This window comes from Phaenicophaeus curvirostris, chromosome 38 (genome assembly GCF_032191515.1).
Source record: "Phaenicophaeus curvirostris isolate KB17595 chromosome 38, BPBGC_Pcur_1.0, whole genome shotgun sequence".
In the NCBI taxonomy this organism is placed as follows: domain Eukaryota; kingdom Metazoa; phylum Chordata; class Aves; order Cuculiformes; family Cuculidae; genus Phaenicophaeus; species Phaenicophaeus curvirostris.
The window spans coordinates 266349-289968 of record NC_091429.1 but is presented as its reverse complement, the minus strand read 5'-3'; the positions used below and the strand labels follow the sequence as shown (position 1 = coordinate 289968).

The following is a 23620-nucleotide window of genomic DNA, read 5'->3' as shown; positions in this document are numbered from 1 at the left end:
TGCTGCTGGGAGACACCCGGAGAGACACTCAAGAAACATCATTTTACAACCATGGGGAAATACTTGCAAACGACGCAGTCGCTTTCCCTGCTGCACACAATTAAAAATACCAATTCCTTCATTCCCTGTCCCCATCAGCTCAGGGGAGCGTCCTGCTGGGCTCGGGCTCATTTCCAGGCTTTCCTTTGCAGCCCTGATGGTCAAGCTCTTCCTCAGCCCCTGGACAGACACACGTGACATAATGGGTCTTCCATGATCAGGATTTCAAGAGTTTTCCTGAATACCTTGTGCTGGAGAACCTCCCAAACGAGGACAGGCTGGGAGAGCTGGGGTTGTTCAGCCTGGAGAAAAGGGTCTGGGGAGACCTTAGGGCACCTTCCAGCGCTGAAAGGGGCTGCAGGAAAGCTGGGGAGGGGCTCCTGCTCAGGGAGGGCAGGGACAGGATGAGGGGAACAGTTTTGAGCTGAAAGAGGGGAAATTGAGACGAGATCTTAGGAAGAAATGTTCTCCTGTGAGAGTGAGAAGACCCTGGCCCAGGCTGCCCAGAGCAGGGGTGGCTGCCCCATCCCTGGAGGGGTTCAAGGCCAGGTTGGATGGGGCTTGGAGCCCCTGATCCAGTGGGAGGTGTCCCTGCCCATGGCAGGGGTGGGACTGGATGGGCTGTGAGGTCCCTTCCTACCCAAACCATTCCAGGATTCCATGATAATATCCGGGGAGCACTGGGCATCTCCCTGCTTGTGCAGAGAGACGAGTGATGACGTGGCCACCACGCGGCTCCATCCCCCTGGCCTGGATCTGGGCTCCTGGTTAAGAGCTGCCGTTCTGGAGATGTGGGAAGGCTGAAGGGTCTGACAACAACCAAGAAGATGGGCTGAAAAAAATACTGTGTGGAGGCAGAGACCCTGGCTGGGGACAGGGACACCGGGCACTGGACGCGGTGGCCTTTACCTGCCGGGCAATTCCTTATTGTCCCAGCTCCTGCTGCCTTGTAAAGCGTCTGATGGATAACGCTCATCATGAAGGCGAGAGAGCGATGCCGTCCCCTCGCCTCCCTCCACGCGCTGTGATCCATCTTCTTTATAGCAAGGATCCGGAGCCAGCACCATCTGCGGGACCAGAAATACAATTACCGAGGTGGGGGGCAGCCTCTCTCCTTCCAAATTTCATAGAAGCTTCGCAAAGCAACCCTAAATTACCCCTCGCACACCAGGGACCTCACGCAGCACCGTCTCCCTTTAGGTATAATTACAGCCAGGGAATTAGCAAGTCTGATTTTCTCCCCCTTCTCCTGTGCTGTTCCCAGCTCTTCCCTCTCCTCTGAAAGGAGAAAAAAAAAAAAAAAAAAGGGAGAAATTGAAATTGATCTCCGGCTCTGGCTCTGGGCAGCTGTAATTTAATCAGAAAAGCCTCTCGCTTGGCATTTATTTATTTTTTTTAACCCCAAGGTCCTAAATTAAAAAGGATGCTGGTGGGGTGGGAATTGGAGCGGCTGGAGCCTCGGCTGCTGTTTTGGGGAGCCGAGCTTCTCACCAGCTTCTGCATGAGCTTTGCTGACGGGTGACCCCACGCAGGGCTGGTTTGATAACCTGGTCCCCAGGGTCCAGTCCTGCACCCTGCTCCCCATGGACACCCGCGATCCAGGGGCTGGATTTGGGGCTGGATTGGAATCTGGATTGGATTTGGGGTTGTTAGTCACCTTATGCTCAAGCTGGGCTTCCAGAACCAAAGGCAAATGGCAAAACTTGGATGCAAAAGCCTCGTAAAACCCCTTTTGTCCTGATGCTGCTGTCACGGGAGCAAAAATGAGGAAGGAATCACTTTTAACAAACAAACCCAAGTCCTTTTCAGGTTCCTCTGCCGGCACTGGGTTTGAGAAACCCCGCGTTAAATAAGGGGACGAAATCCTGATTCCCATTGTATTTTGTGTTTGTTTTCAACTGCCTGAGAGAACTTTTCCTTGCAATCCTTGTCACCCTGCGTGCCTCAGCGCTGCCTGCTCGGAGATAACATCCCTGCCAGAGCGCCCGCCCGCAGCCTCCGATAAGGCGCTTTATAGTCTTAGTGCGTATCCGAGGTAAATCCCAGTGAAATCCCCTGGTTTTGAGCACGTGCTGGAGCGAACAGGCGTGCTCCTGCCCCGCTCAGTGCGTGTCACCTCTCGGGATGTCCTGGCACGGTACCAGGCAGCAGAAGACAAGGGGTTATTGTCCCCCCACCCCGTGGGCAGCAGCTCACCAGGGCGCCAAGTGTGACGGACGCAGGGATCGCTTTGTCCTGGCTGGTGGCAGGGAGTGACATTCCTCGGCAGGACAGCACCCGCCGAGGGAGGCAATCCCTCCTCCGTGGTGTTCTGGGTAAGGAAAAGGGATGCAGGCAGCGGGGAAGGCAGATGGTTTGGTCTCCAGCCACGGGGCTGATGGGAAAGGTTGAAAATGGGGTTTGGCACCAAGATACAGGAATCCTCACATCCCACTTTGTGTCCGTGGCACCTGCCCCGCATCCTCGATGACACAGCATCCTCCCAGATGTGGTGGCATCCTCCCTGACATCACAGCATCCTCCCAGACCTCATAGCGTCCTCACAGATGTCATAGCATCCTCACAGATGTGGTGGCATCCTCCCAGACCTCACAGCATTCTCGAGACACCATAGCATCCTCCCAGATGTGAGGTCACCCTCCCAGATATTATAAACCCCCCCACCTGCCTCCACCAAACCCCGGTGAACTCCTGCATGCACCAGATTTTGCTGCGTGCGCTGGAGCTGCGCCAGGAACAGCCACGACTGCCGTGCTCGCACAAGCACAGCGGCATAAATCACGGCTTGACCCCAGGTTTGCACCTCCTGCCGGCCCTCTGCGAAGGGTTGGCCTCGTCATCTCGTGCAGTGACACCGGCTACTGATTTACGGCCGGGTTGGGAGCAAGGCTGTGACACACCAGACACCTCCTCACACTCCGCGGCCACGGCGGCATCCAGCCCTTTCCCCGCTGCTCTGCATCTTCCCTGAGCATCATCCCGGAGTGGAGGCGGCAGGGCTGGCTGCGGCCGCGCAGCGATGCCCGTTACCGTGTTGCAGGAGCTGCACTCGGCCGTGACCCAGCGCTGACCACGGCCAGGAGACCCAGGGTTAGGAGAGCCCAACCGCAGGTTTAAATCAACACCCTCCACTTCCCTTCCATGCTGAGTTATTGCGCCCTGGTTTTGTGATGGAGATGACCGGGCAGTGAGGGATGAGTGACCTGGGCCAGACCACCAGGCTCGGGGCTCCCTGCTGGACCATGGGCGAGGGGTGAAAGATCAGGGCTGTCCTCCAGCCCTTTCCTCCCCTGTGTGGATGCTCCTGAGTGTCAGCTGTGATTTAGTGTGTGCGAGCTCACCGGGAGAGCGGGTGATGCTCTGCCACCAGAGCAGACCCTCTCCACAGCGTCTCTGCAGTGAAGCAGCCAGCGCTGGTGCTCTGGGCAGGGACATCCTTCTCCCTGCAACCATTTCCATGTGTCGGCTGGGTTATTCATCCCTGAGCTGCAGTTCCCTCCCTCTCTCTCTCTCCAGGGTGTCCTTAACAGGTTCCCAGACAGCGAGGCTCAGGTACAGACAACGAAGCCTGAGAGGATGCCACCACATCTGGGAGGGTGCTATGATGTTTGGAAGGATGCCACCACATCTGGAGGATGCTATGACATCTGGGAAGGTGCTATGAGATCTGGGAGGATGCCATCACATCCGGGAGGATGATACAACATCGAGGTGGATGCCACCACATCTGGGAAGATGCTGTAACATCTGGGAGGGTGCTATGACATCTGGAAGGATACCATCGAGTCTGGAAGGATGCTATGACATCTGGAAGGATGCTATGACATCTGGAAGGATGCCATCGAGTCTGGAAGGATGCTATGACATCTGGAAGGATGCTATGACATCTAGGAGGATGCTATGACATCTGGAAGGATGCTATGACATCTGGGAGGATGCTACAACATTCGGGAGGATGCCGTGACGTCTGTATCCAAACTTCTTAGAAACATAAGTCATAATAATAAAAATAAAACCCGATGAGACCTCATCCCGACCCGCCGCTGCCCTCGGGGAAGCCGCAGGAGCCTCCCCAGCCGGTGGGAGGACAGGGATGCGCTGGAGGCAGGGAGGAGCGGCGGGATGCGGTCCCTCCCGGGCGGGCTCAGCCTCCTCCGCGGGCTCCGGCGCCCCCTTGTGGCAGCCGCTGGCTTTGCAAAACCAACCGGCAGCGAGGACTGTTCGCTCGCTGCCAGCCCTGCCTGCCCGGCTCCGGGCTGGAGCAGAGCCCCATCCCCGCCCAGAGACACCGAAAACGCCGGCAAGTCAAACCCTCTAAGACTCATTTTGGAGTTTCGGAAGGCGAGCATCCTTTGCCAGAGCCGGGCAACGGGAGAGAGTCATCCCCATCGATCACGTGCGACCGAACCAGAGCTGGGGACAGAACAGATTTCTCACACGCGTGTGTATCCATTTTCCCAGAAATCTGATGCATATTCTATCACTTTCCAAGGTCTCATTTTAATGTTGTTATGAACCTCCACAACAGTCAAAACTCTTGTCCGTTTGGAGCAGGCTGCAGCTCTGCTTGACCTTCGCTTTGAGAGAGGGAAATCCTGCGCGCAGAGGGGGTTCCAGGAGAAGAGGAATCTGTTCAGCACAGCTCCTACTTCACCCAAGACGTTTGGGTTGGAAGGGAAAAATACTCCACTTTTTATAATAATAACTGCTTCTTGTGTCAAAACCACCAGCAAAAGGGTGAGTTGAGCCCACGGCCGCCCAGACCTCGCTCACCCTTATGCAACCGGCTCAGAGCCTGCTGCTCGCGGCAGGCGTCAGATTATGGCACGGAGCTCCCCGGATAACTCTATAAGCCCTAAATCTGCTCCCAGTCCCCTCCCGAGATAAGGCAGTGTGGGAGGGTGGCTGAGGGGCAGGAGGTGTCACAGAAGGGTGACACCGCGCTGGCCCCGCGATCCCGCTGCTGCAGCAGGAGCAGAGGGCTCAGCCCCGAGGCAAGGGGCGAGGGTCGGGGTTTGGTGCTGCAGGAGGGGAGCCAGCGCTGCCGAGGTTCCCCCATGGGCTCTCCCAGGCACAGCGGCTCAGAGGGGGCTGAAGCCCGGCTACACACGGTGCCGAGCGGCTCAGAGCAGGTCCTGGCCCCTGGCAGGGACGGACACGGCCAGGATGACACTAGGGTTTGGGAGAACGTTGCAGGCGCAGAGCCCAGCTCCAGCCCCACAGCCTTCAGCATCGTGATCCTCATGTTCAGCATCGGGATCCTGGTGTTCAGGATCCTTGTGTTCAGGATCCTCAGCTCGTGTTTCCCAGCAGGATGCGCCAGGCACAGAGGGAACAGCTGGGATCCTTCATCTGCTCCATGTTTCCAAGTTCACAGATGCAAGCAAAGTGACCTTTGGGACTCTGCCTTGATGATTGCTTTAAACGGAGGATGCGGCCTCCCACAGTCTGCTCCGGGACCAAATCTATGCCTTTTTGCTATGAAAACAGCTGATCCCGGGACTTTCCCAGATCCCACAGGCCCCTGTACTTTGGAAAACATGTAAAAAACAACCAACTGCAAAAAAAAAAAAAATTAATTCCATGATGAAGATAAGGGTGCAGCCAGGTTTCATGTGGAAATCAGGAAACCAGGATTTGTATTTCCTTGGTGAACGCTGCCCTGAGCTTTGGCATCGAGGTGCCCAGAGAAGGAGGAGGGTGGGCGGCTCCAAGGCATCTCTGGAGGGAGGATTGCAAGTTTATTTAATGCACCTGCACAGTTCTGGTGTCCTTGATGGAGCAGCAGCTCCCCAGGTGCTTCTGATCAGCAAATTCCCCTGCAATGAAGGGAGCTGGATGGGGGGTGGAGGGGTTTAGCTGAGCTGGTGGGGGTTGCTCAGGCAGCATCATCTTACCAAGGTGAGACAGGTATAAAAATACAGCCCAGGAGTCCCTGCAGCTCCTCAGCTAAAGATTCTAAATCCTGCCCAAGCAGCTCTGATCCTGCTCAGGATGAATGGAGCCATTTTAAGCAGCAGTTTAAATTAAGTTATCTTGGCCAGCTGAGCCCACATCAACGTGCAGGTTATCACGGCTTTGGTGCCTAAAGGCCACCTCAGACCTGGAGCAGAAAACCCTTCCCCACCACAAAAGCTAGGGGCAGTTTCAGCCGTCTCAAGGTTGTTTTTTCCCCAGATGGAGCTGTGATGCTGCCCAGCTGAAGAGGGACCCACAGGGAAGGTCTGAGCATCCCCAGGTAAGACCAGGATACAGGGAGAAAAGCATCTCTCAGCTTCAAATCCTGCTTTGGGGTGTCCTAGATGGGTGGGAAAGTTTAATGGAATTGCAAAGTCTTCCTTCCTTTCACAGCTCCAATCAGTTATTGTTTGGCTTCTGCTTAGAAGCAAAACAGTTGGGTTTGTGCTGCCAGGCTGTCCTTGCCCCAGAGCTCCTGCACCAGGGCTGCAGGTCTGAGTGGTGTAAGGGGCTTCTTTGGGAGCCGGGAGCTGCTTTGGCACCTGCTCCCCGGCTGCTTGGGCGTAAGAATCCGGATTTAATTCTTCCCTCTGCACGCTGCTCATCTGCTGCTGCTGGGAAAGGTCTTTGCAGCTGCTTTGATGTGGAGCAGTGAAGAGGGGAGGGCACCGTGGAAGGGCTCAGACCCCAGCTGTGTTGCTTGGGAAGGGATGGAGAGGGTCTTCCCTGCTGGTGCTTGACACAGCAGCTTGATTGCTGGCATCCCTGCCACCCCGGAGACATTCCCAGTCTCCTCACCCTCCTGGTTTCCATGCCTAGACTGTGGTCCATTCAAACTCCCGTGTTGTCCCCTCTATTTCCCCACTCTATGCTGGAGATGGTGCTGGGGGGAGCTGAGCCCTGGGGTTTTGCTTCATCCAAGCCCCCGGTGGAAGCGTTTGTGAGGGGCAGAGGATGGGAACTGGACCCACAGGCTGTGCTGGAGGCCGGGAGCCGGATGAGGCTTCTTGGTGGGATGAAGGATGCTGGAGCTCACACGGTTCCCATGCCCGCTCTGTGTCTGCACAGGGGGAGTGAACAGTCCACGGTGCCCCCTCATCCCCCCGGGAGAGGCTCCTGGTCCCAGACGGGGCTCGGGGCCAAGCTGGGCTTGCTCCCCCTGGCTGGGCCGGATGACAGATGCCTGCGGTGGAGGAGAACCTGCTGCAGCCCCTGCTTCCAGCCTGGATGCCTCCGACCCGGAGCTGCACTATGAGGAGGAAGAGGAGAAGGATGAATCGGAGTCCTCGGACACCGTCAGCATCTGCTCTGATGACTCTGTCTACCCTTGCTACGAGGTCTCCCTGGGGGCTGGTGGGGCTGGGGACCTCAGCCTCTACCAGTGCTGTGCCAGGAACGATGCCAAGCTGGTGCAGGAGAGGCTGGAGCACGGGGTGACCCGGAGCGAGGCCACGGAGCTGGACGCCAACGGGAGGGTGAGTGGCTGGGTGGGCGCCCTGCGGAGCAGAAAGAGGATTCCCTGGGAACAGGCACGTCCTGAAGGATGGTGGCTGCTAAAGCAGGTGGAGGAGGAGGAGGGAAGAGTCCTGGGCAGGATGGGTCTCCGGGGGTTGATCTTGGGAGGGCAGAGGAGGTTCTGCTACATCTGGAGCCTGCGTAGTTTGGGGTGGGAGGAAGAATCAGGGGGACCACGGGGAGGTGCGATGCCGGCCCTGGTGCTGAGCGTGCTCCCTCTCCAGAACGCTCTGATGGTTGCCTGCTACAAGGGCTTTGTGGACATCGTGCCCCTGCTGCAGAAGTGCCCCTACGTAAACGTCAACCAGCAGGACAAGGATGGGAACACGGCCCTCATGATGGCAGCACAGGCAGGTAGGCACCACGCTTGGCGTGGGACAGACCCTGTGAGCCCTCCCGAGACACGGTGTGGTGCCCAAAATGAGCTGTTGGGAAAGCCGATGCTCCCATGGGGTGTGACCCTCCGATCCAAATTTCTAGTTCATCTTAGCATCATTTTAAAACTGGCTAGGGGATGCAAAGCTGGAGATGCCTGCAGCACTGTTCTCTTGCCACACATCCCATCCAAGCAGCAGAGCTGAGCTGGAGCTGCCCCACCTGGTCCAGCAAAGCCCCGTGAGCTGCAGTGATTTACCTGCACACAAGGTTCAAGCTGGCAAACACCGTGTGTAGGGACCAAATCTCCAGTCACGATGGTTTTCCTTGCTAGAGCAAGGAGAGTTCACCTCCTTCTGCCCTGCTTTAACCCCAGGGGAGAGGCGGCAGCTCTCAAAGTGGGCATCACCCTATGTTCCCATTTTATCTGTGCTGGAATTGAGGATGGGTTTTGCATTTTTGGCCTCCTTCCTGCGTTCTCTGCTGAAGCAGCTGGTGTGCCAGCGCTGCTCCCTACGCTGCCAAGCCCAACCCAAAACAAGCCCAGACCCTTTCAGTCCTGGTCCCTCCAAGTTTCTGCAGTTTTGTCCTCGTGAGATGTGCTTGTGAAATGTTTTTTCTCCATCGGGGCATCAGCAGTTCTCCTTTGTTAACTGTCGAAACTCTAACGCAGCTTCTTTCTGGCTGTTAAGGACACATCACCATCGTCAACTACCTCCTCAACTACTACCCTGCGCTCGAGGTGGACAAGCGGGACCCCCGGGGCCTGACGGCGCTGATGAAGGCAGCGGTGCAGGGGCGGCAGGACTGCGTGTCCGCCCTCCTCCTAGCTGGTGAGCATCTCCCAGGGCAGGACCCTTTTGGGAAGGGCTGTGTCCCTGCTCCTGCACCCTACGCTCTGGGGTGGGACAGCGTGGTGATGCTCTTTGCATCGTGGTGGCTCTAGGAGCAGACCTGCAGGCGATGGATCCCATCAAGGGGAAGACTGCCAGGGAGTGGGCAGCTTTCACCGGCCGCTTTGAGACAACGGTGAGGATCCGGAGCCTCCTGCGGCGCCCGCGGGCAGAGCAGTTCAGCACCCGGTACCGGCCCGAGTGGCCAGCCCTGGCCGAGTTGGTAGCCAAAGCCCTGAGCCCCAAATCAACAGGCAAGAGGCTGTCGGAGAAGATCCGATCCTTATTCACCTTCAGCTTCCCCCATGACCCGGAGGAGGATGGGGTGATGGACCACATGGTGAGGATGACCACCTCCCTCGCCAGCCCCTTTGTGGCCACTGCTTGCCAAACGGTTTGCCCCGACAGCCCTCCCGAGGTGGGCAAGCGCCGGCTCTCCGTGCCAGAGATCCTTGGGCACCACGTACTCGATCCGGATGATGAAGCGGAATCCACCTCGTGTCTCAGCACCGGCGCGTCCTCTTGCAACGGCCAAGCCACGTCGGAGATCCGGCTGCTGCCCTCGCGCCGGCAGGCCCGCGGCCTCCTGAGCTTCCTGCCCCTGTGGCTGCGGCGCGGGAACAGCATCTTCCCCGGAGACCCCATCCCCAAAATCAGAGTGAGCAAAGACTCCTGCCCGCCTGCCAGCTCGAGGGAGCGGAGGCAGCGCAAGGGGGACAAGAACCTCCTGCAGCCACCGAAGTGGAAGTACAAGGAGCTGAAGGAGGAGAAGAAAGCAGCCAAGGAGGCAAAGAAAGAGGAGAAAAAGAAGAAGAAAGAGGGGAAGACGCGTTAAGTGAGATATGTCAGGGTGAGGACGAGGTCCCAGCTGTCCCCCTGGACCTGCTCACGTGGCACAGGGGTGTTTTCCTACCCTGGTGGGATGGTGATGCCTGAGGGAAGGAGGCACTGTGGACGTACCTGGCTGAGATGCCCTGGCCCCTGTGGTCCTGGGTCCCCAAACCCCTGCCCCAGCCCCTTGTCCTCTCCTGCCTTGAGCGTGACTGCTCTGGTTGTGCTGGGACCCTGACCTGGGCCAGAAGGGGCTTTTCTAGTTTTGGTTTTGTTTTTTTTTTTCTCTGATCTTCCCGAGGTCTGCATCTTGCAGCACATGGTGGAACACAACCATGCAAACTGAAATGGAAGCAGTTTCCATGTTAACAGGATTGATTTAATGAATAAAGCTCAGGGCTGCTTGTTGGGCTGGTGGGTTTGCTTCCCATGCAGGGGGATTGGAACTGGCAGCAAGAGGTGCTTGAGGCACTAATTATCCAGGTAATAAATACATCTTCCCCATGGCAAAGGGCACGTTTTGCCACCCCCTTCTTCAGGGGGACAAAAACCCCCACATCCCTCTCGCTCCCCATTTCCAGGGTGCAGGGGCCAGTCGGGCCAAGCTGCTGGCAGGTGAGGAGGGATGCTTGGTGGGAAGGATCTACAACCTCCCCGTCCATTCCTCTCCAGCCCTTGGCTCGTGTTGGGCTCCCTGGCACGTGTCTGCCCTCCTTCGCCAGCTCCTGGCGGGGACTCGCAGATGAGCCGGGGGCGGGCGGCACATGGAGCAGCCTTCGCCTGCGCCAGCCTGGCTCCCACCGCTCAGGGGGAACAGAGGGATGGGCTCTTGCGGGCCTCTTGTCCCCCTCTGCCACTGCAGGAATGCCTTGGTGAGACCCCAAGGGGTGGCTGGAAGCATCCGACCGCGGTCCAAGAGGACCCGCATCCCTCTGTGTGATGCAGGGCGGCGTGCGGGGACGAGCGGCGGTGATGGGAAGTCCGGCTTCGAGCAGGCGGTGGGTGGTTGCACCGTGTTGCTCAGCTCAGTGCCCGGATGGGTGCCCATCCCTGCTGATTCACCCCCGTCTGCCCCAGCGAGTGCAGAGAGGGGCAGGGATCGCCCTGCCCACAGCTGAGAGAGCCTGGGCTGGGTTTGAGGTGTTTAACGTGTCGCTACGGCTGGTCCCAGCTCTGGAGGAGTTTGCTTTCCCACCACGGCAGGGCCGGTGCTGCAGCCTGGCCTGGGGCTCCCACCCACCCCCCTTCTTTGAGTCACCCAGGGCTAGGACTTAGTATCTTTTAGAAGTTTTCAAGCAAGGATTTGCATCCCTGGTGATGCTGACAGTTCAAAAATAGAAGCTGCCCCATTTGGAAGATGAAAGCACGGGAACTGAAGCAGCCGGCACCAACCCTCACTGGAGAACTGGAGATCTTGGCTGCTGGGGGCAGACTCCTTTCTGCAGCCGTAGAAGTGGGAGCCAGCACCCACCGTGTGCCTCTGGACAGCAGCGGGGTCACAGGAGCCATCCAGGAATAACCCTGGGAGCAGCCGATCGCCAGTCAGATCTGAGACCCGTGTGCTGGAGCAAAGATGGTCAAGGTGATAAAGCGTCTGCAGGCACCGGCTTCCTCCCGGGTGGCTCCTATCTGATGGAAACCACCCGTTTCCCCTGCGCCGGCTCCCCAAAGCTCCCAGCCCTGGCGCGGGCAAGGTCACGCGTGAAGGTCCTTCGTGTTTTATCCTGGTTTTGTGCTTTTGTTTTGTTTGAACTTCCTAGATCATGGGTGATAGGAGGGGAGAGGCAGGTGGCGAGACCTCAAAGCATCGCAGCTGTGCTCCTCGGGCAGGGAGAGGCTCCCGGTGCCACTTGGGTTCATGGTGTGACTGGGGTTGGTGATGTAATGGGGAGCAGGGAGGTTACTCGGGCCCCGTGGCTTTGTTAGGAAAGAGGCTGTGATGCCAACGTGAGCGCTGCCTCTGCCCAGGGGATGGGGTCCCCGTACCAGGGGAGCAGCCAGGACGAGGGCAGGGATGGGGCTTGGAAAGGTGCAGGAGGGGGGCAGGAGGAATGTGAAGCTGCTGAGAACGGGCAGGCTCAAAGAACAACCCCGACGTGGCAAAAGGGGAAGCAGTGGTTCCGCTGCCCTGAGCATCCCCCATATCATGGGGAGGGGGAAGTGCCCAACCTCCCCGTGGGAACAGCCTCGCCACCCGTGTCCCAGCACCTGCTGCCCCCAGGGCTCGAAAGCCACGTCTGGGGGATGCGGGGACAGCGTGGCAGGAGGCACCAGCCAAACCTCTGCATCTAGAGCATCCCTCACAGGGCAACCATTCGGCAGCTCCAAGCCCCATCCAACCCGGCCTTGGACACCTCCAGGGATGGCACATCGTGATGGTTGGATGCTGGAGTAGGAGGGAGGACTACACGTATCAAGGGAGAATGACTTCATATTGGAAGGCGGAAGATCGAGATGAGCTCTTAGAAATAAATGTTTTCCTGTGAGGGTGGGGAGGCCCTGGCCCAGGCTGCCCAGAGAAGTTACGGCTGCCCCAGCCTGGAGCTGTTCGAGGCCACTTGGGGGCTTTGAGCAGCCTGATCCAATGGGAGGTGTCCCTGCCCAGGGCATCAGTGGTGGGACTGGATGAGTTTTGAGGTCTCTTCCAACCCAAACTATTCTATGATTCCCACCCTCAACACCATCAACCAGCTGCGTTCTGCCAAAGGTCTTTAGGTGTTCACAGAAGGAGCAACGATGGACATCCTCCCACCAGCTGTAGCCCGAGAGCTTGTGTTTGCCTGGGAAGCTGGGATGGGAAAGAGCTTGGTGAAGGACAGGGGAGGGAGGAATGGTCCAAAGAGAGCAACCAGGATGGAGCTGGGGCCCGGTGTGCGGGAGGAAAGGAGGCTGGCGGTGGATGTGTGCTCAGCAATAGGAAATGCTTTATTAGCTGGGAGTGGTGGAGAGAAGCCAGGCAGGAAGAGGCAGTAATAAGAAACATTTTTTTGACTTCTCCCACATCCAGACCACAGAGCATTCGCCAAGCGGCTGTGGTCAGGGCCGCCGAGCCCCCCGGGCCGGTCACGGAGGCGATTTCCCCCCGCAACGGGCACTGTCGTGGCTGCGGGAGCCACCGCGGTGCCAGGACGGGTGGAGGGAGGCGTGTGGGCCCATGAAGCCTCCCCAAAGCGGGGCGCAGGGCACGGAGCGGAGCTGCCCCGGCTGAGCCGTGCGTCGCTTCCGAGCTTGGGATCGCGGCCGGGAGCCGGGCTGCGCTGCGGGCGCTGCGGGACGCGGATGCTGTAGGTGAGTGGGGAAGTGCCGTGCGCTTGCAAGGTCCAGGGCTGCACCAGGCTCAGCGTTTCCCTTCTGATTTACCCCTTTGAGCTGAAAGCAGGATTTGGCCCCGTTTCCTTCACGTTCGGTGGGACGTTGAGGTTGATGTCAGGGTTAGCGAGGGCTGGAATGGGGGCTCTGGTGGGACTGGGAATGTAAATTATTGCAGCCGGAGCCGGATCCATCCCCAGGTCCTTACTAAAGAGCTGAAGTGATACCCGGCTGCTACAAAAAGCCCAAAACTGACACGGGAAATGGGGAATTTGAATATATTTTGAAAAAGCATGGGGAAAAACAAAGGAGGGTTGACAGCTCTGCTGGCTGGAAGTGGGAGTGAGGGCAGTGGTCACCGGCGACAGCAATGCTGCAGGACACCCCATCTCACTGCTCCCCTTCGGTAACGCCAAACCCCAGGGCCCTCGGAGGAGGAGCGGGTGGGGAAGGGCTGAATGGCTGCTAAAGATGCTCCAGTTTCAGAGCAAAGTGTCCGCGGTGAAGCCAGCGTGAGCCGTGCCGGGGGCTCTGCCCCACCGCCGGCGTCTGAACCCTGCCACGAGGCCGGGGCAGGGACTCTTCCCTGGTCTGTGCCCTGCACGAGGAGCCACGTGTGGCACCGGCCGTGCGAAGAGATGAACACGAGTTGGTTTTGCTGCTCTCTTTATGTGACTCCTGTTTACGGTGCAGCGATGCCAGAGGGGCTGGAGCTGAACGTCCCTGCTGCGCCGGCTGCACCGGACGGTGCCAGCGGCTTTGCTGCGTGCATGCTCGCCCTGCAGCCTCAGGGATGGGAGAGAAAAGCCTCTGTCTGTTGCCTGCAGCCAGGCTGAAGCCCTGGGAGTCTGCAGCAAAGCTCTCGGTGACTCCAATGTGGTGTCCATCCAGCCCTTCACGCCTGCAGCCGGTGCCAGCATCGGTGCTGGCATCAGCACTGCCCAGGCAGCACGAGGGTCTCGCTGTTCTTGGCTCCCTGGGAAAAAGCAGCAGAGGGGAACTGAGTCACGAGCTGCATCCCGCGACGAATCTTCCCCCACCAGCAGCAGCAGAAACCACAGGGGTGTGGGAAGCGCTGGTGTTGCAAAGTTCCACCAAGCCACACCAGTAAGAGCAAAGGATCCTCCTTGCCGTGCCCAGCCACCCCCTTCCTGGGGTCCCACCACCTCCCACTCAACCTCCCTCCACCAGCCCCTTCACTTTGCTCCCTTCTGCAGGGCTGCTCCATCCTCCAGCCCCCGGTTCCCATCACTCCCAGCCGCTTCTGCTGGCACCCACACCCCCTCCAAGAGGATTTAATTGGGTTTTTTTCCCCTTCTAATGCTGCTGCAAATCCCAAAGGATGGAACACGGCAACATGAGTTGTCATCACTCCCGGGCCAGGCTGGCAGAGATGCTCTGGAGGGTGCGTGAGCTGCAACTCGTGGTGAGAGAGAAGGAAGGGAGGTTGGGAACAGGGATGGGGACACAGGATCCAGTTTGACCCACTATGGAAGCACCTGGGATGTTTCTCCCATGGGATGCTGGTGATGGCTCTGGGTTAAGATTGACTCTTGGTTAGCACCATCGATCCATGCGATTGTGTTACTCATACTGCAAAGTTGCGGGAGGTGCCCTCGGCGTTCTGTGTTTCACGGCAAAAATCCCTCAGGATTTCATGGAGCCCTTGAGGAGGGAATGCACCACTTCGGACTACTTGTTTTGTAGTTCTCGGGACTGCAAGGAGAAGCTCCATGCCTGGGAGCATCCTGGAGGCTTGGGGTGCAGCAGCCCAGCTCCAGGGGAATCACAGATTCATAGAATCATCGAATGCCATAGAATCACCTCATCCTCTTGGCTTTTAAACACCCTCAGGGATGGTAACTCCACCACTTCCCTGGGCAATCAGTGCCTGAGAACCTTTCTGTGAAGTTATTTTTCCTGATATCCAATCTGATGGACTTCTAAAACTTCTAAGGAGGAAAATACCTTCTAAAAGCTACTTTCCTCCCTGCAAGCTAAAAGCTAGTGACCTATTTCGGGGAGGAAAAGCCCGTTTTCGGCTGCGGCTGCAGCCTGTCTGGATCGGCCCCAGCTGCGCGTGCTCTCGAGGACCGGGTTTGCGTGACTCCGCTTCCCCATCAAGGCCAGAATCTAAACAATCTTGATTCCTGTCCCGGCAGCCCTGGGCAGGGCTCCTTCAATTGCAGGAAACGGCGACTTTGGCGTGTTTATGTCAGGAACGGCGAAGAATGAGCCCAGGAGGGGCTGGGGAGCCCCGGCTGCCGCCGGCCGAGCTCGCGGCCATGCGGAAGGGGCAGCGGTGGCTTTGTCGTGTTTGGCTTGGCAGAAAAGTGTCTTTTTTAAGGAAAAAAGAGAGGAAAAAATAGCTCGGTTTCCCCCAAAGGCACAGCTCTGGGATTCTTGGCTACCTGCAGCGCCTCAGCTTGTGTCATCGCTCAGCTCCGTACAAAATCTCCCCCGGGGACAAACCAGAGGATCCGGAGCCAGGGGTGAGCGATGCGGCGTGGGGGCTTCCAGCTCCATCCCATAACTCTGGCCTGGCTGGAGCTGGGATCTCGGGCTCACTCCCTTCCATAAAATCCAGAGGGATTTTGGCCATGAAGCAAAGGGCGTTGAAGGTTTCTCTCACAGCTTTGCTGTCCAAGTAAAACAGCATCGCATGGGTCGTTGGTGCTGACCAAGAGCGAACCTTAACCCAGAGCCATCAGCTTCATCCCATGGGGAGAACACCCTGCCAAGCTGGCCTCTGTGTCCCTATCCCCGTCCCCAACCTCCCTTCATAGAATCATTTGGTCGGAAAAGACCTTTGAGGTCATCAAGCCCAACACAGCTAAACCATCCCTGAGCACCTCATCTGCCTGTCTCTTAAACTCCTCCAGGGATGGTGACTCCACCACCTCTCTGGCAGCCTCTCCCAGTGCCTGAGGACCCTTTTGGTGAGGAAATTTTTCCTGATGTCCAATCTGAACTTGCCCTGGTGCAACTTGAGGCTATTCCCTCTCATTCCTTCTCCCTCACCCTGGAGCTGCAGCTCACACACCACCCAGAGCATCTTTCCCAGCCTGACTGGAGGGTCGTGACAACTCATGTTGCCGTGTTCCGTCTTTCTATCCTTTGGGATCTGCAGCAGTGTTAGGAGAAGGGGAAAAAAACCTAATTAAGTCCTCTTGGAATGGGGGCAGGAGTGGCTGGGAGTGACGGGGACTGGGCTGTGGCGCTGGCTGGAGGATGGAGCAGCCCTGGGGAAGGGGAACATCTTCACTGTGGAGGGCAAAGCGAAGGGGCTGGTGGAGAGAGATGGAGCGGGAGGTGGTGGGACCCTAGGAAGGGGGTAGATGGGATAAAGGCAGGATGCTGGGGTAGGTGAGCCATGGTGGGAATTCTAGAACGCTCCCGATTGTGGCTTCCCATGCCATGGCTGGGAAGTCCCTCGAGCTCAGGAGGTCCCAGGGATCTGCTCTCAGGAAGGGCTGTACCCGGGACGTCCGGAGCCGAACTCCTCTTGGAAGCAGCAGCACATCCTACCTCGCCCCCCTCCGCCTCTCCCTGCCCCCCAGCCTCCATCGCTCCCCACGACCCCCCTGCTTCCTTCCCAAAGCCCCCACAGATGCCCCCAGCCCAGTGAGGAGCCCCACGGGATGTGGGGGGCTCTGGGGGCTGTTGAAGATTGCGGGGAGGGGGCTCTGATGGGCTCTGGAAAGTGGTGGAAGGCTGTTGGGGCTCTGGGGAGCTGCAGGAGGCATTGGGGGGCTGGGGGGCTGCGGTGGGAGGTTGTGAGGGGCTGTGGGGTATTCTGGAGGGTTGGGGGGCTATGTAAGATTGGGGGTCTCTGAGGGTGTGGAGTGGCTCTGGGGGACTGTGGGAGGTTATGGAAGGTTGTGGGGGGCTATGGAGGGTTAAGGGGGGCTATGGAGGGTTGAGGGGGGGCTGCAGAAGGTTGTCAGGGGCTTTGGGGGACCACAGAGATCTCTGAGGGGCTGTGGAGGTTGTAGAAGGTTGGGGGGGCCACAGAGTGTTGGGGGGGCTGTGGAAGATTATGCAGGGCTGTGGGGGGCTATAGAGGGTTGGGGATGGGCTGGGGGGGTGGTTATAGAGCACTAGGGCCTCCATAGAGGGTTCCTGGGGGCCATGGGGGGCTGCCCCTCACCCCCTGTGCTCTCCGCAGGACGATGCCGTGCGGAGCGTGTGCCCGGGCGCTGCTGGCACTGCTGACCCTCTCCCTCGGTGTCGCCGCCGGTGAGTCCCAAACCGAGGTGGTGAAGGTGCTGGATGCTCCCCACCACACACAGGGGTGTAAAATAAACCCTCGGGGCTTTGGGAGCATCATTGCTCTCTCTGCTCCAAATAAACCACCAAGGAGGGCAGCTTGGCCTCCAGCGAGCAGCGAGCCAGGGCTCCTCGGGGACGCACGGTGTCCCCAGTGAGGGGTTTGTCCGCCTTGGGGCAGTGACCTCCTTCCCAGAGAGGAGCTCAGCTTAATTAATTATGGTTCATCAAGTGCTTTGACGTCACAGGAGGGAAGATGGGGAAAAGGCTTGCGTGCATGTGCTTTGAAACTTGGCTTCTCCCAGGGGTGAAGGTAGCGATGGTGGGGAGCAAGGAGGAGATGCTCCGGATCCCAGGGGAGCACCAGGGTGACCTGGAATGGATCCAGGCTTGGGGCAGGAGCCGCCCGTGCCCTCGCCACCGCCTGGCCATCCTCTCACCGTCGGTCTGGCTGCCCTCACGCTGAACTCGCTGATTCCAGGAGGGATATTTTCTGTGCGAAAGGGCAGAGCTAAATCGGGAGGTTGGGGGCGCAGCCGTCCCTTGTGCCGGTGCTGAGGCGCAGGGAAGCGTCCTCGGGGCAGCTGAAGTAGCTCCAGATTTGGTGCCCAACTCCCAAAACACAACATCCCCGCGGCACCTGCTGGGGAGATACTGAATTCAAGGCTTTCGGTCCCATCCTGGCTTCCAAGCCCCAGGTGGCCCCAGAGCGGGGGGCTTCTACATCCCTAGGGGACCCCACAGGCAGAATGTGACCCTGTGTGCTGTGAGCCAGTGCATCCCAGTTAATCCCAGTTGGTGGGGCTGGATGCACGGCCCCTCCACTCCTTCTCCAGGACCATGGGGAGAGGTGACCCCCAGCTTTAGAGCTGGCACTTGGGTCCTAATCATGAGAGAGCGATTTTCCAGGAGGTTTCAAGGTCCTGAGCAACCACAGCTGCCTCCCTCAGCCCAGACCCTGCCAGTCCTGGGCTGCCCGCTCTGGAAATCTGGTTCAAGAGTCTTTAGGACAGAAGTCACTGTCTCCAAATCCGCCAGCGTGGTGGTCTCATGGCACAAAGCACCCTCTCCTCGTGTCTGCAGATGAGCTGCTGTGCGCCTGTGATGTCCCATACTGTAGCCTCCCCACCTGCACTGGAAAGGTGTGCTTCATCAGCAAGAGGAAGGAAGAGGGGACCATCACCCAGCACAGGGGCTGCTTCTCCCAGAACATCCTGGAGAACTGCCAAACGCCTGTGACGGAGCACTACGGCATGAGGTGCTGCGAGTCCAGCATGTGCAATGCCGAGCTGGAGATCTTCCTTCAAGGTACAAAGGCTACGGTCCTCTTCGAAGAGCCAGGCAGAGAGGGGCAGGGCTGCTCACACAGCTGGAGGTGTGGTTGGGTCTCCAGATTATCCTCATCCTCACTCAGCACCTCAAGAGTCACCTTTTTCCAAGTAGGACAGGGCCAGTGAGGTGTGCAGGTGTCCCTTCTTGGGCTGTGCCTGCAGAGCTGCCACCCACAGGGCTGACCTCACTGCAGAGCTGCCCTGCCTAGGTCTAAGCCCGAGCACCAAGACCTCCACCCTCACGGGTCACCTTCGTGCTCTCATCCATCCTTTCCTCCACCCAGGAGAAGAGGCCCTGGGAAAGGAGCCTTCCCTGCCCAACCTCCTCCTGATGATCTTCGTCCCACTGCTTGCCCTCCTCGTCCTCGTGGCGCTCACGGCTCTCTTCTGCTGGAAGGTCGCTCAGCATCGCCACAAAAAAAGTGACTTTGGAGACATGGACCTCATGCTGAAAGCATCCATGGTGGGAGACAGCACTCTGGAGGTGGGTGAGCCCCAGGAGGGACCCCCAAGACCCTCTGTGGGAGGGAGGGATGTGCCGGCTCTGGGGTGGCCGCTGGGCTGACCCCGTGCCACCCTGGCTTCGCAGGACTTGATGAATGACGACTGCACCACGGGGAGCGGCTCAGGGTTGCCCTTCCTCGTCCAGCGCACGGTGGCTCGGCAAATCACCCTCGTGGAGTGTGTGGGTAAGGAGAGCAGCCAGGCATGGCGAGAGGTTGCCCCAACCCCTCCAGTTGGTGTTTCGGCCCATGCCAGACCCCTTCCCCACAGCAACCGGCGATGGCACCACAACACCAAACCCAGGAGGTGGGGTTGGATGTGACCATCTCAGACAAAACCCCACCAGGACCCTAAGTTGTCCCCCTGTCCTGCTGGTGGGGGCAGAGTGTGGCCGTGGGGGTGGGTCATGGTTGGCCAAGGCCAATGGACACGCCAGGCGCTCCACGCCAGGAGCTGGGTTCCTCGCTCCGGGTATGGGGAGGGGGTCAGGAGCTGAAGGGGCTGCGTGACGCAGTGCCACGGTCACGGCAGGCAAAGGACGCTATGGCGAGGTGTGGCGAGGCGTGTGGCACGGGGAGAGTGTGGCCGTGAAGATCTTCTCCTCCCGGGATGAGCAATCGTGGTTCCGCGAGACAGAGATCTACAACACCGTCCTCCTCCGGCACGACAACATTCTGGGTGAGTGGGGGGCCGAGATGGCCAGGGGTGGCTGCGTGGTGGCTCCACGGTCCCAGCTCTTCTCTGTATCCAGGTTTCATCGCCTCTGACATGACGTCAAGGAACTCCAGCACCCAGCTCTGGCTCATCACACACTACCACGAGAACGGCTCGCTCTACGACTACCTGCAGAGAACGGCCCTGGACGTGGAGACCTGCCTGGGGTTGGCCTCCTCCATCATCTGTGGCCTTGTCCACCTCCACGTGGAGATCTTTGGCACCCAGGGCAAGCCCGCCATCGCCCACCGTGACCTGAAGAGCAGGAACATCTTGGTGAAAAGCAACCGGCAGTGCTGCATCGCAGACCTGGGTGAGGCGGGGTGGGATGCGGTACCCTGGGGATGCCATAACCCAGGGATGTGATACCCCAGGGATGCGGTACCCCAGGGATGCGGTACCCCATGATGTGATGATACCCCAGGGATGTGGTAACTTGGGGATGCAGTAACTTGGGGATGTGGTAACATGAGGATGCTGTACCCTGGGCATGTGCTACCCTGGGGATGTGGTACCCCAAGGATGCAATAACTTGGGGATGTGGTACCCTGGGGTGGCAGTACCCCGGGAATGTGGTACCCTGACAATGCCCAGCACGGCTCTAACCAGGCCCGGCATCCCTGCAGGACTGGCCGTCATGCACTCCCAGGGCAGCGACTATCTGGACATCGGCAACAACCCCCGGGTGGGCACCAAGCGCTACATGGCCCCCGAGGTGCTCAGCGAGCAGATCCGCACCGACTGCTTTGAGTCCTACAAGAAGACGGACATCTGGGCGTACGGGCTGGTGCTGTGGGAGATCACCCGGCGGACGGTGGTGAACGGTGAGCAGCTCCAGGCCGGCTGCCGCGCTCCGGCGAGGGCTCAGCGCCTGCTCCCTCCTTCCCTTCTTTTCTGTTGGGTTTTTTTTTCTCTCCCTTCGCCCAGAAGATTAGCTGTAAATTATAAACACTGTAATCTAGTGTCAGCACCCGGCTCCCTGATTAAAGGGCCCATTAGACTCAATCAGTGCTTTGTTTGTTCAGTGCTGATTAGAAAACAAGCAGCGTGGAGCGCAGCCTGGAATCCGGCCACGGCCGGGACCTCTGGCCGGCAGGGCTTGGCTTTGGGGGGACACAGATAGGGATGGGGTCCCCCACGCTGCAGAGGAGCCTCCTCAGGGCTGCGAAGCCGGCACTGCTCCCCATCACCCAAGTCCATTAGAAGCATTAATTAAATGGTGGGCACTGGTGAGTGAGGCAGGAGGTCCCCCCGAGGCACAGTCTGGCCAAGATAATCTCATTTACCGCCCTGGAGCTCCTTCAGATTAAACATTTACTCCGAATTATAAAGCCATATGCACGGGATGACCTTCAGCCGGCTACTTTTAACCCTTCCAGGAGCCCTCCCCCTCCAGGATGGGCCGTGCAGCCCCCGCGTGGCCCCAGGGCATCGGGGATGGAGGTTCCAGAGGACCTCGAGGTTCAAGAGCCACCTCATAGGGTTCAGGGAGACAACGGGTGCTCGAGGTGGCCCTGAGAGGTTAAACCCTGCAGACACACAGACATACGGAGGCGCTAAGCAGAGATTAGCTGGGCCAGCTGGCAGGCTCGCCATGGGGCTGCTGGGTGGAGGTGTGGGGCTGCGAGGTGGTATCAGCACCACCATCAGTGCCACCATCGGCGCCACCATCAGCACCACCAGCAGTGCCACCAGCAGTGCCACCATCAGTGCCACCATCAGGGAGGTGCTGGTGCTGGAGCTGGTTCAGGAACTGGTACTGAAGCTACCAGTGGTTCTGGAACTGGTGCTGGAGACGGTGTTGGAGTCACCAGTGGTTCGGGAACTGGTGCTGAAGCTGCCAGCAGTTCTGGAACTGGTGCTGGGGTCACCAGCAGTGCTGGACTCACTAATGGTTCTGAAGTCAGTCCTGGAGCTGGTGCTGGCGTCACCACCAGTACTAGAGTCAGTGCTGGACCCAGCCCCAGCCACCCCGGAGAGGTCCCAGGGGGCACCCACGTGCCCCCCAGAGCAAGGTGCAACGTGGTCATCCCGTGTGCTGTGATGTGCAGGGTGGGGAGTGAATCCTGCGCCCTCCCTACCCTCACACCAACTCCCCCACCCGCAGGCATCGTGGAGGAGTACCGGCCGCCCTTCTTCGACGCCGTCCCCAGCGACCCCAGCTTCGAGGACATGAAGAAGGTGGTGTGCATCGACCAGCAGACCCCCGTGGTCCCCAACCGCCTCTTCTGCGACCCGGTGAGTCCCAGGTGGAGCCACTGCCTCCCACCCTGAGCCGGACGGTTGCTCCCCATGACGCTCAAAACAAGCCGGCAACATGGACTTGCAGCCCAGGAACCAACCATGTCCTGGGCTGCATCCAAAGCCGTGGGACCAGCAGGGAGGGAGGGGATCCTGCCCCTCGGCTCCGCTCTGGAGAGACACAACCTGGAGCCCTGCGTCCAGCTCTGGAGTTCCCAACACAGGAGGGATGTGGAGCTGTTGGAGCGAGGCCAGAGGAGGCCACGGAGATGATCCGAGGGCTGGAGAACATCCCGTATGAGACAGACTGAGAGAGTTGGGGTTGTTCAGCCGGGAGAAGAGAAGGGAGACCTTAGAGCAGCTTCCAGGACTGAAAGGGGCTCCAGGAAAGCTGGGGAGGGGCTCTTGGTCCGGGAGAGGATGAGGGGGAACAGTTTTGAGTTGAAAGAGGGCGATTGAGACGAGATCAGATCTTAGGAGGAAATTCTTCACAAAAAGGGTGGGGAGGCCCTGGCCCAGGCTGCCCAGAGCAGGGGTGGCTGCCCCATCCCTGGAGGGGTTCAAGGCCAGGTTGGATGGGGCTTGGAGCCCCTGATCCACTGGGAGGTGTCCCTGCCCATGGCCGGGGTGGGACTGGATGGGCTTTGAGGTCCCTTCCAACCCAACCCATCCCAGGATCCTATGAAACCTTTCCATGTTGCCCTCAGGTTCTGTCGGCACTGGCGAAGGTGATGAAGGAGTGCTGGTACCAGAGCCCCTCGGCCCGCCTCACCGCCCTGCGCATTAAAAAGACGCTGAAGAAGCTGAACAACTCCTTGGAAAAGCCTAAACCGGAGCAGTGAGCGCCCGAGCTGCTTGCGGGTGGTGGAGCCAACGCTGGGATGGCTCGCGGTCATGGAAGGAGTTCTACCCACAGCCCCCACCTCTCCCACCCCTTTTGGATTCGCAAGGACGGAAAAAATAGGAGGGGAGAAAAAAAAAATCAAAGGAGGAATCTTCATATCTTCCAGCCCGGTTATAAAAATACCCCCAGACCGGACACCCGACGCCGGCTCGTCTCGCCTGCGCAGCACGGAGGGACACGGGTGCCGAGAGCTGGTGACCACCCCGAGCCCCCGGCCAGACGCCACGGTGAGGGCACCGGAGACAACCCCGTCCCTGAGCACCCACTGCGGGGGAGGCCCAGACCTGCCCTCCTGGCGCGTTGGCAGCGGGGACGTCGCCGGCCGGGCAGAAGGAAAGATCCGGATGGTGTTGGGATAGGATGGCCCCGAGCAGCGTCCCCGTGGCCTGGCTGGACCTGCACCCGGCACATCTCAGGGCTCCGAGGATGAGGAGATGCTGGCACCAAACAGGGTCCCAGCACCCCAAGTGCCACAGGGACCCCTAGGATGGTGGTTTTCACAGCCATGGTGGCCTCGTCCTTCCCTGAGGAGCCACCAGCCGTCACCATTCCCAAGCCCACATGTTGACGTCCTCCAGAGCGCCCCAGCTCCCCTCCAGTCCGCGGCCCCCAGGACCAGGATGTTCTGCAGCCTCGCGCCCTCCTCCAGAATTATTTAATTATTAAGATTTTAATATATTGAATAAAGTGGAAAGCTCTTTTAGCGCTTAATGACCGCCCAACCTCTCCCAAGGGGC

The 23620-nt window shown here is 59.0% G+C and overlaps 3 protein-coding genes across 4 annotated transcripts in view; all 3 read left to right on the top strand.

Moving 5' to 3' along the window:
* Positions 1 to 6200: 6200 nt before the first annotated feature.
* Positions 6201 to 9689, top strand: ANKRD33 (ankyrin repeat domain 33). Of its 2 annotated transcripts, XM_069879479.1 has the most exons (5): positions 6201 to 6277; positions 7066 to 7472; positions 7737 to 7866; positions 8580 to 8720; positions 8834 to 9689. In XM_069879479.1, the coding sequence occupies exons 2-5, from the start codon at positions 7170 to 7172 to the stop codon at positions 9613 to 9615; spliced, it is 1356 nt and encodes a 451-aa protein (XP_069735580.1). In that variant the 5' UTR covers positions 6201 to 6277; positions 7066 to 7169; the 3' UTR covers positions 9616 to 9689. The 2 variants fall into 2 exon arrangements, with proteins under 2 accessions (XP_069735580.1, XP_069735579.1); XM_069879478.1 differs by lacking the exon at positions 6201 to 6277 and having other exon boundaries at positions 6955 to 7472.
* A 2934-nt stretch (positions 9690 to 12623) lies between these two features.
* ACVRL1 (activin A receptor like type 1) lies at positions 12624 to 23594 on the top strand. The gene is made up of 10 exons (XM_069879558.1): positions 12624 to 12899; positions 17089 to 17159; positions 18273 to 18497; positions 18805 to 19004; positions 19110 to 19209; positions 19556 to 19702; positions 19776 to 20051; positions 20365 to 20562; positions 21846 to 21976; positions 22687 to 23594. Exons 2-10 carry the CDS (start codon positions 17093 to 17095, stop codon positions 22819 to 22821), a joined length of 1479 nt encoding a protein of 492 aa, XP_069735659.1. The 5' UTR covers positions 12624 to 12899; positions 17089 to 17092; the 3' UTR covers positions 22822 to 23594.
* Positions 13356 to 23620, top strand: part of CACNB3 (calcium voltage-gated channel auxiliary subunit beta 3) — a 127407-nt gene continuing 117142 nt past the window's right edge. Inside the window, exon 1 of the mRNA XM_069879557.1 lies at positions 13356 to 13363. The gene's annotated coding sequence lies outside the window, so the exon portion shown is untranslated. The remainder of the gene's footprint in view (positions 13364 to 23620) is intronic.

Coding starts and splice junctions, on each gene's coding strand:
- ANKRD33 (XM_069879478.1), top strand. CDS start 7,020: ATGCTGGAGCTCACACGGTTCCCATGCCCGCTCTGTGTCTGCACAGGG. Junction 7,867..8,579: donor CATGATGGCAGCACAGGCAG/GTAGGCACCACG, acceptor CTGGCTGTTAAG/GACACATCACCATCGTCAAC. Junction 8,721..8,833: donor GTCCGCCCTCCTCCTAGCTG/GTGAGCATCTCC, acceptor TGGTGGCTCTAG/GAGCAGACCTGCAGGCGATG.
- ACVRL1 (XM_069879558.1), top strand. CDS start 17,093: ATGCCGTGCGGAGCGTGTGCCCGGGCGCTGCTGGCACTGCTGACCCTC. Junction 20,052..20,364: donor GTGCTGCATCGCAGACCTGG/GTGAGGCGGGGT, acceptor GCATCCCTGCAG/GACTGGCCGTCATGCACTCC. Junction 20,563..21,845: donor CCGGCGGACGGTGGTGAACG/GTGAGCAGCTCC, acceptor CCCCACCCGCAG/GCATCGTGGAGGAGTACCGG.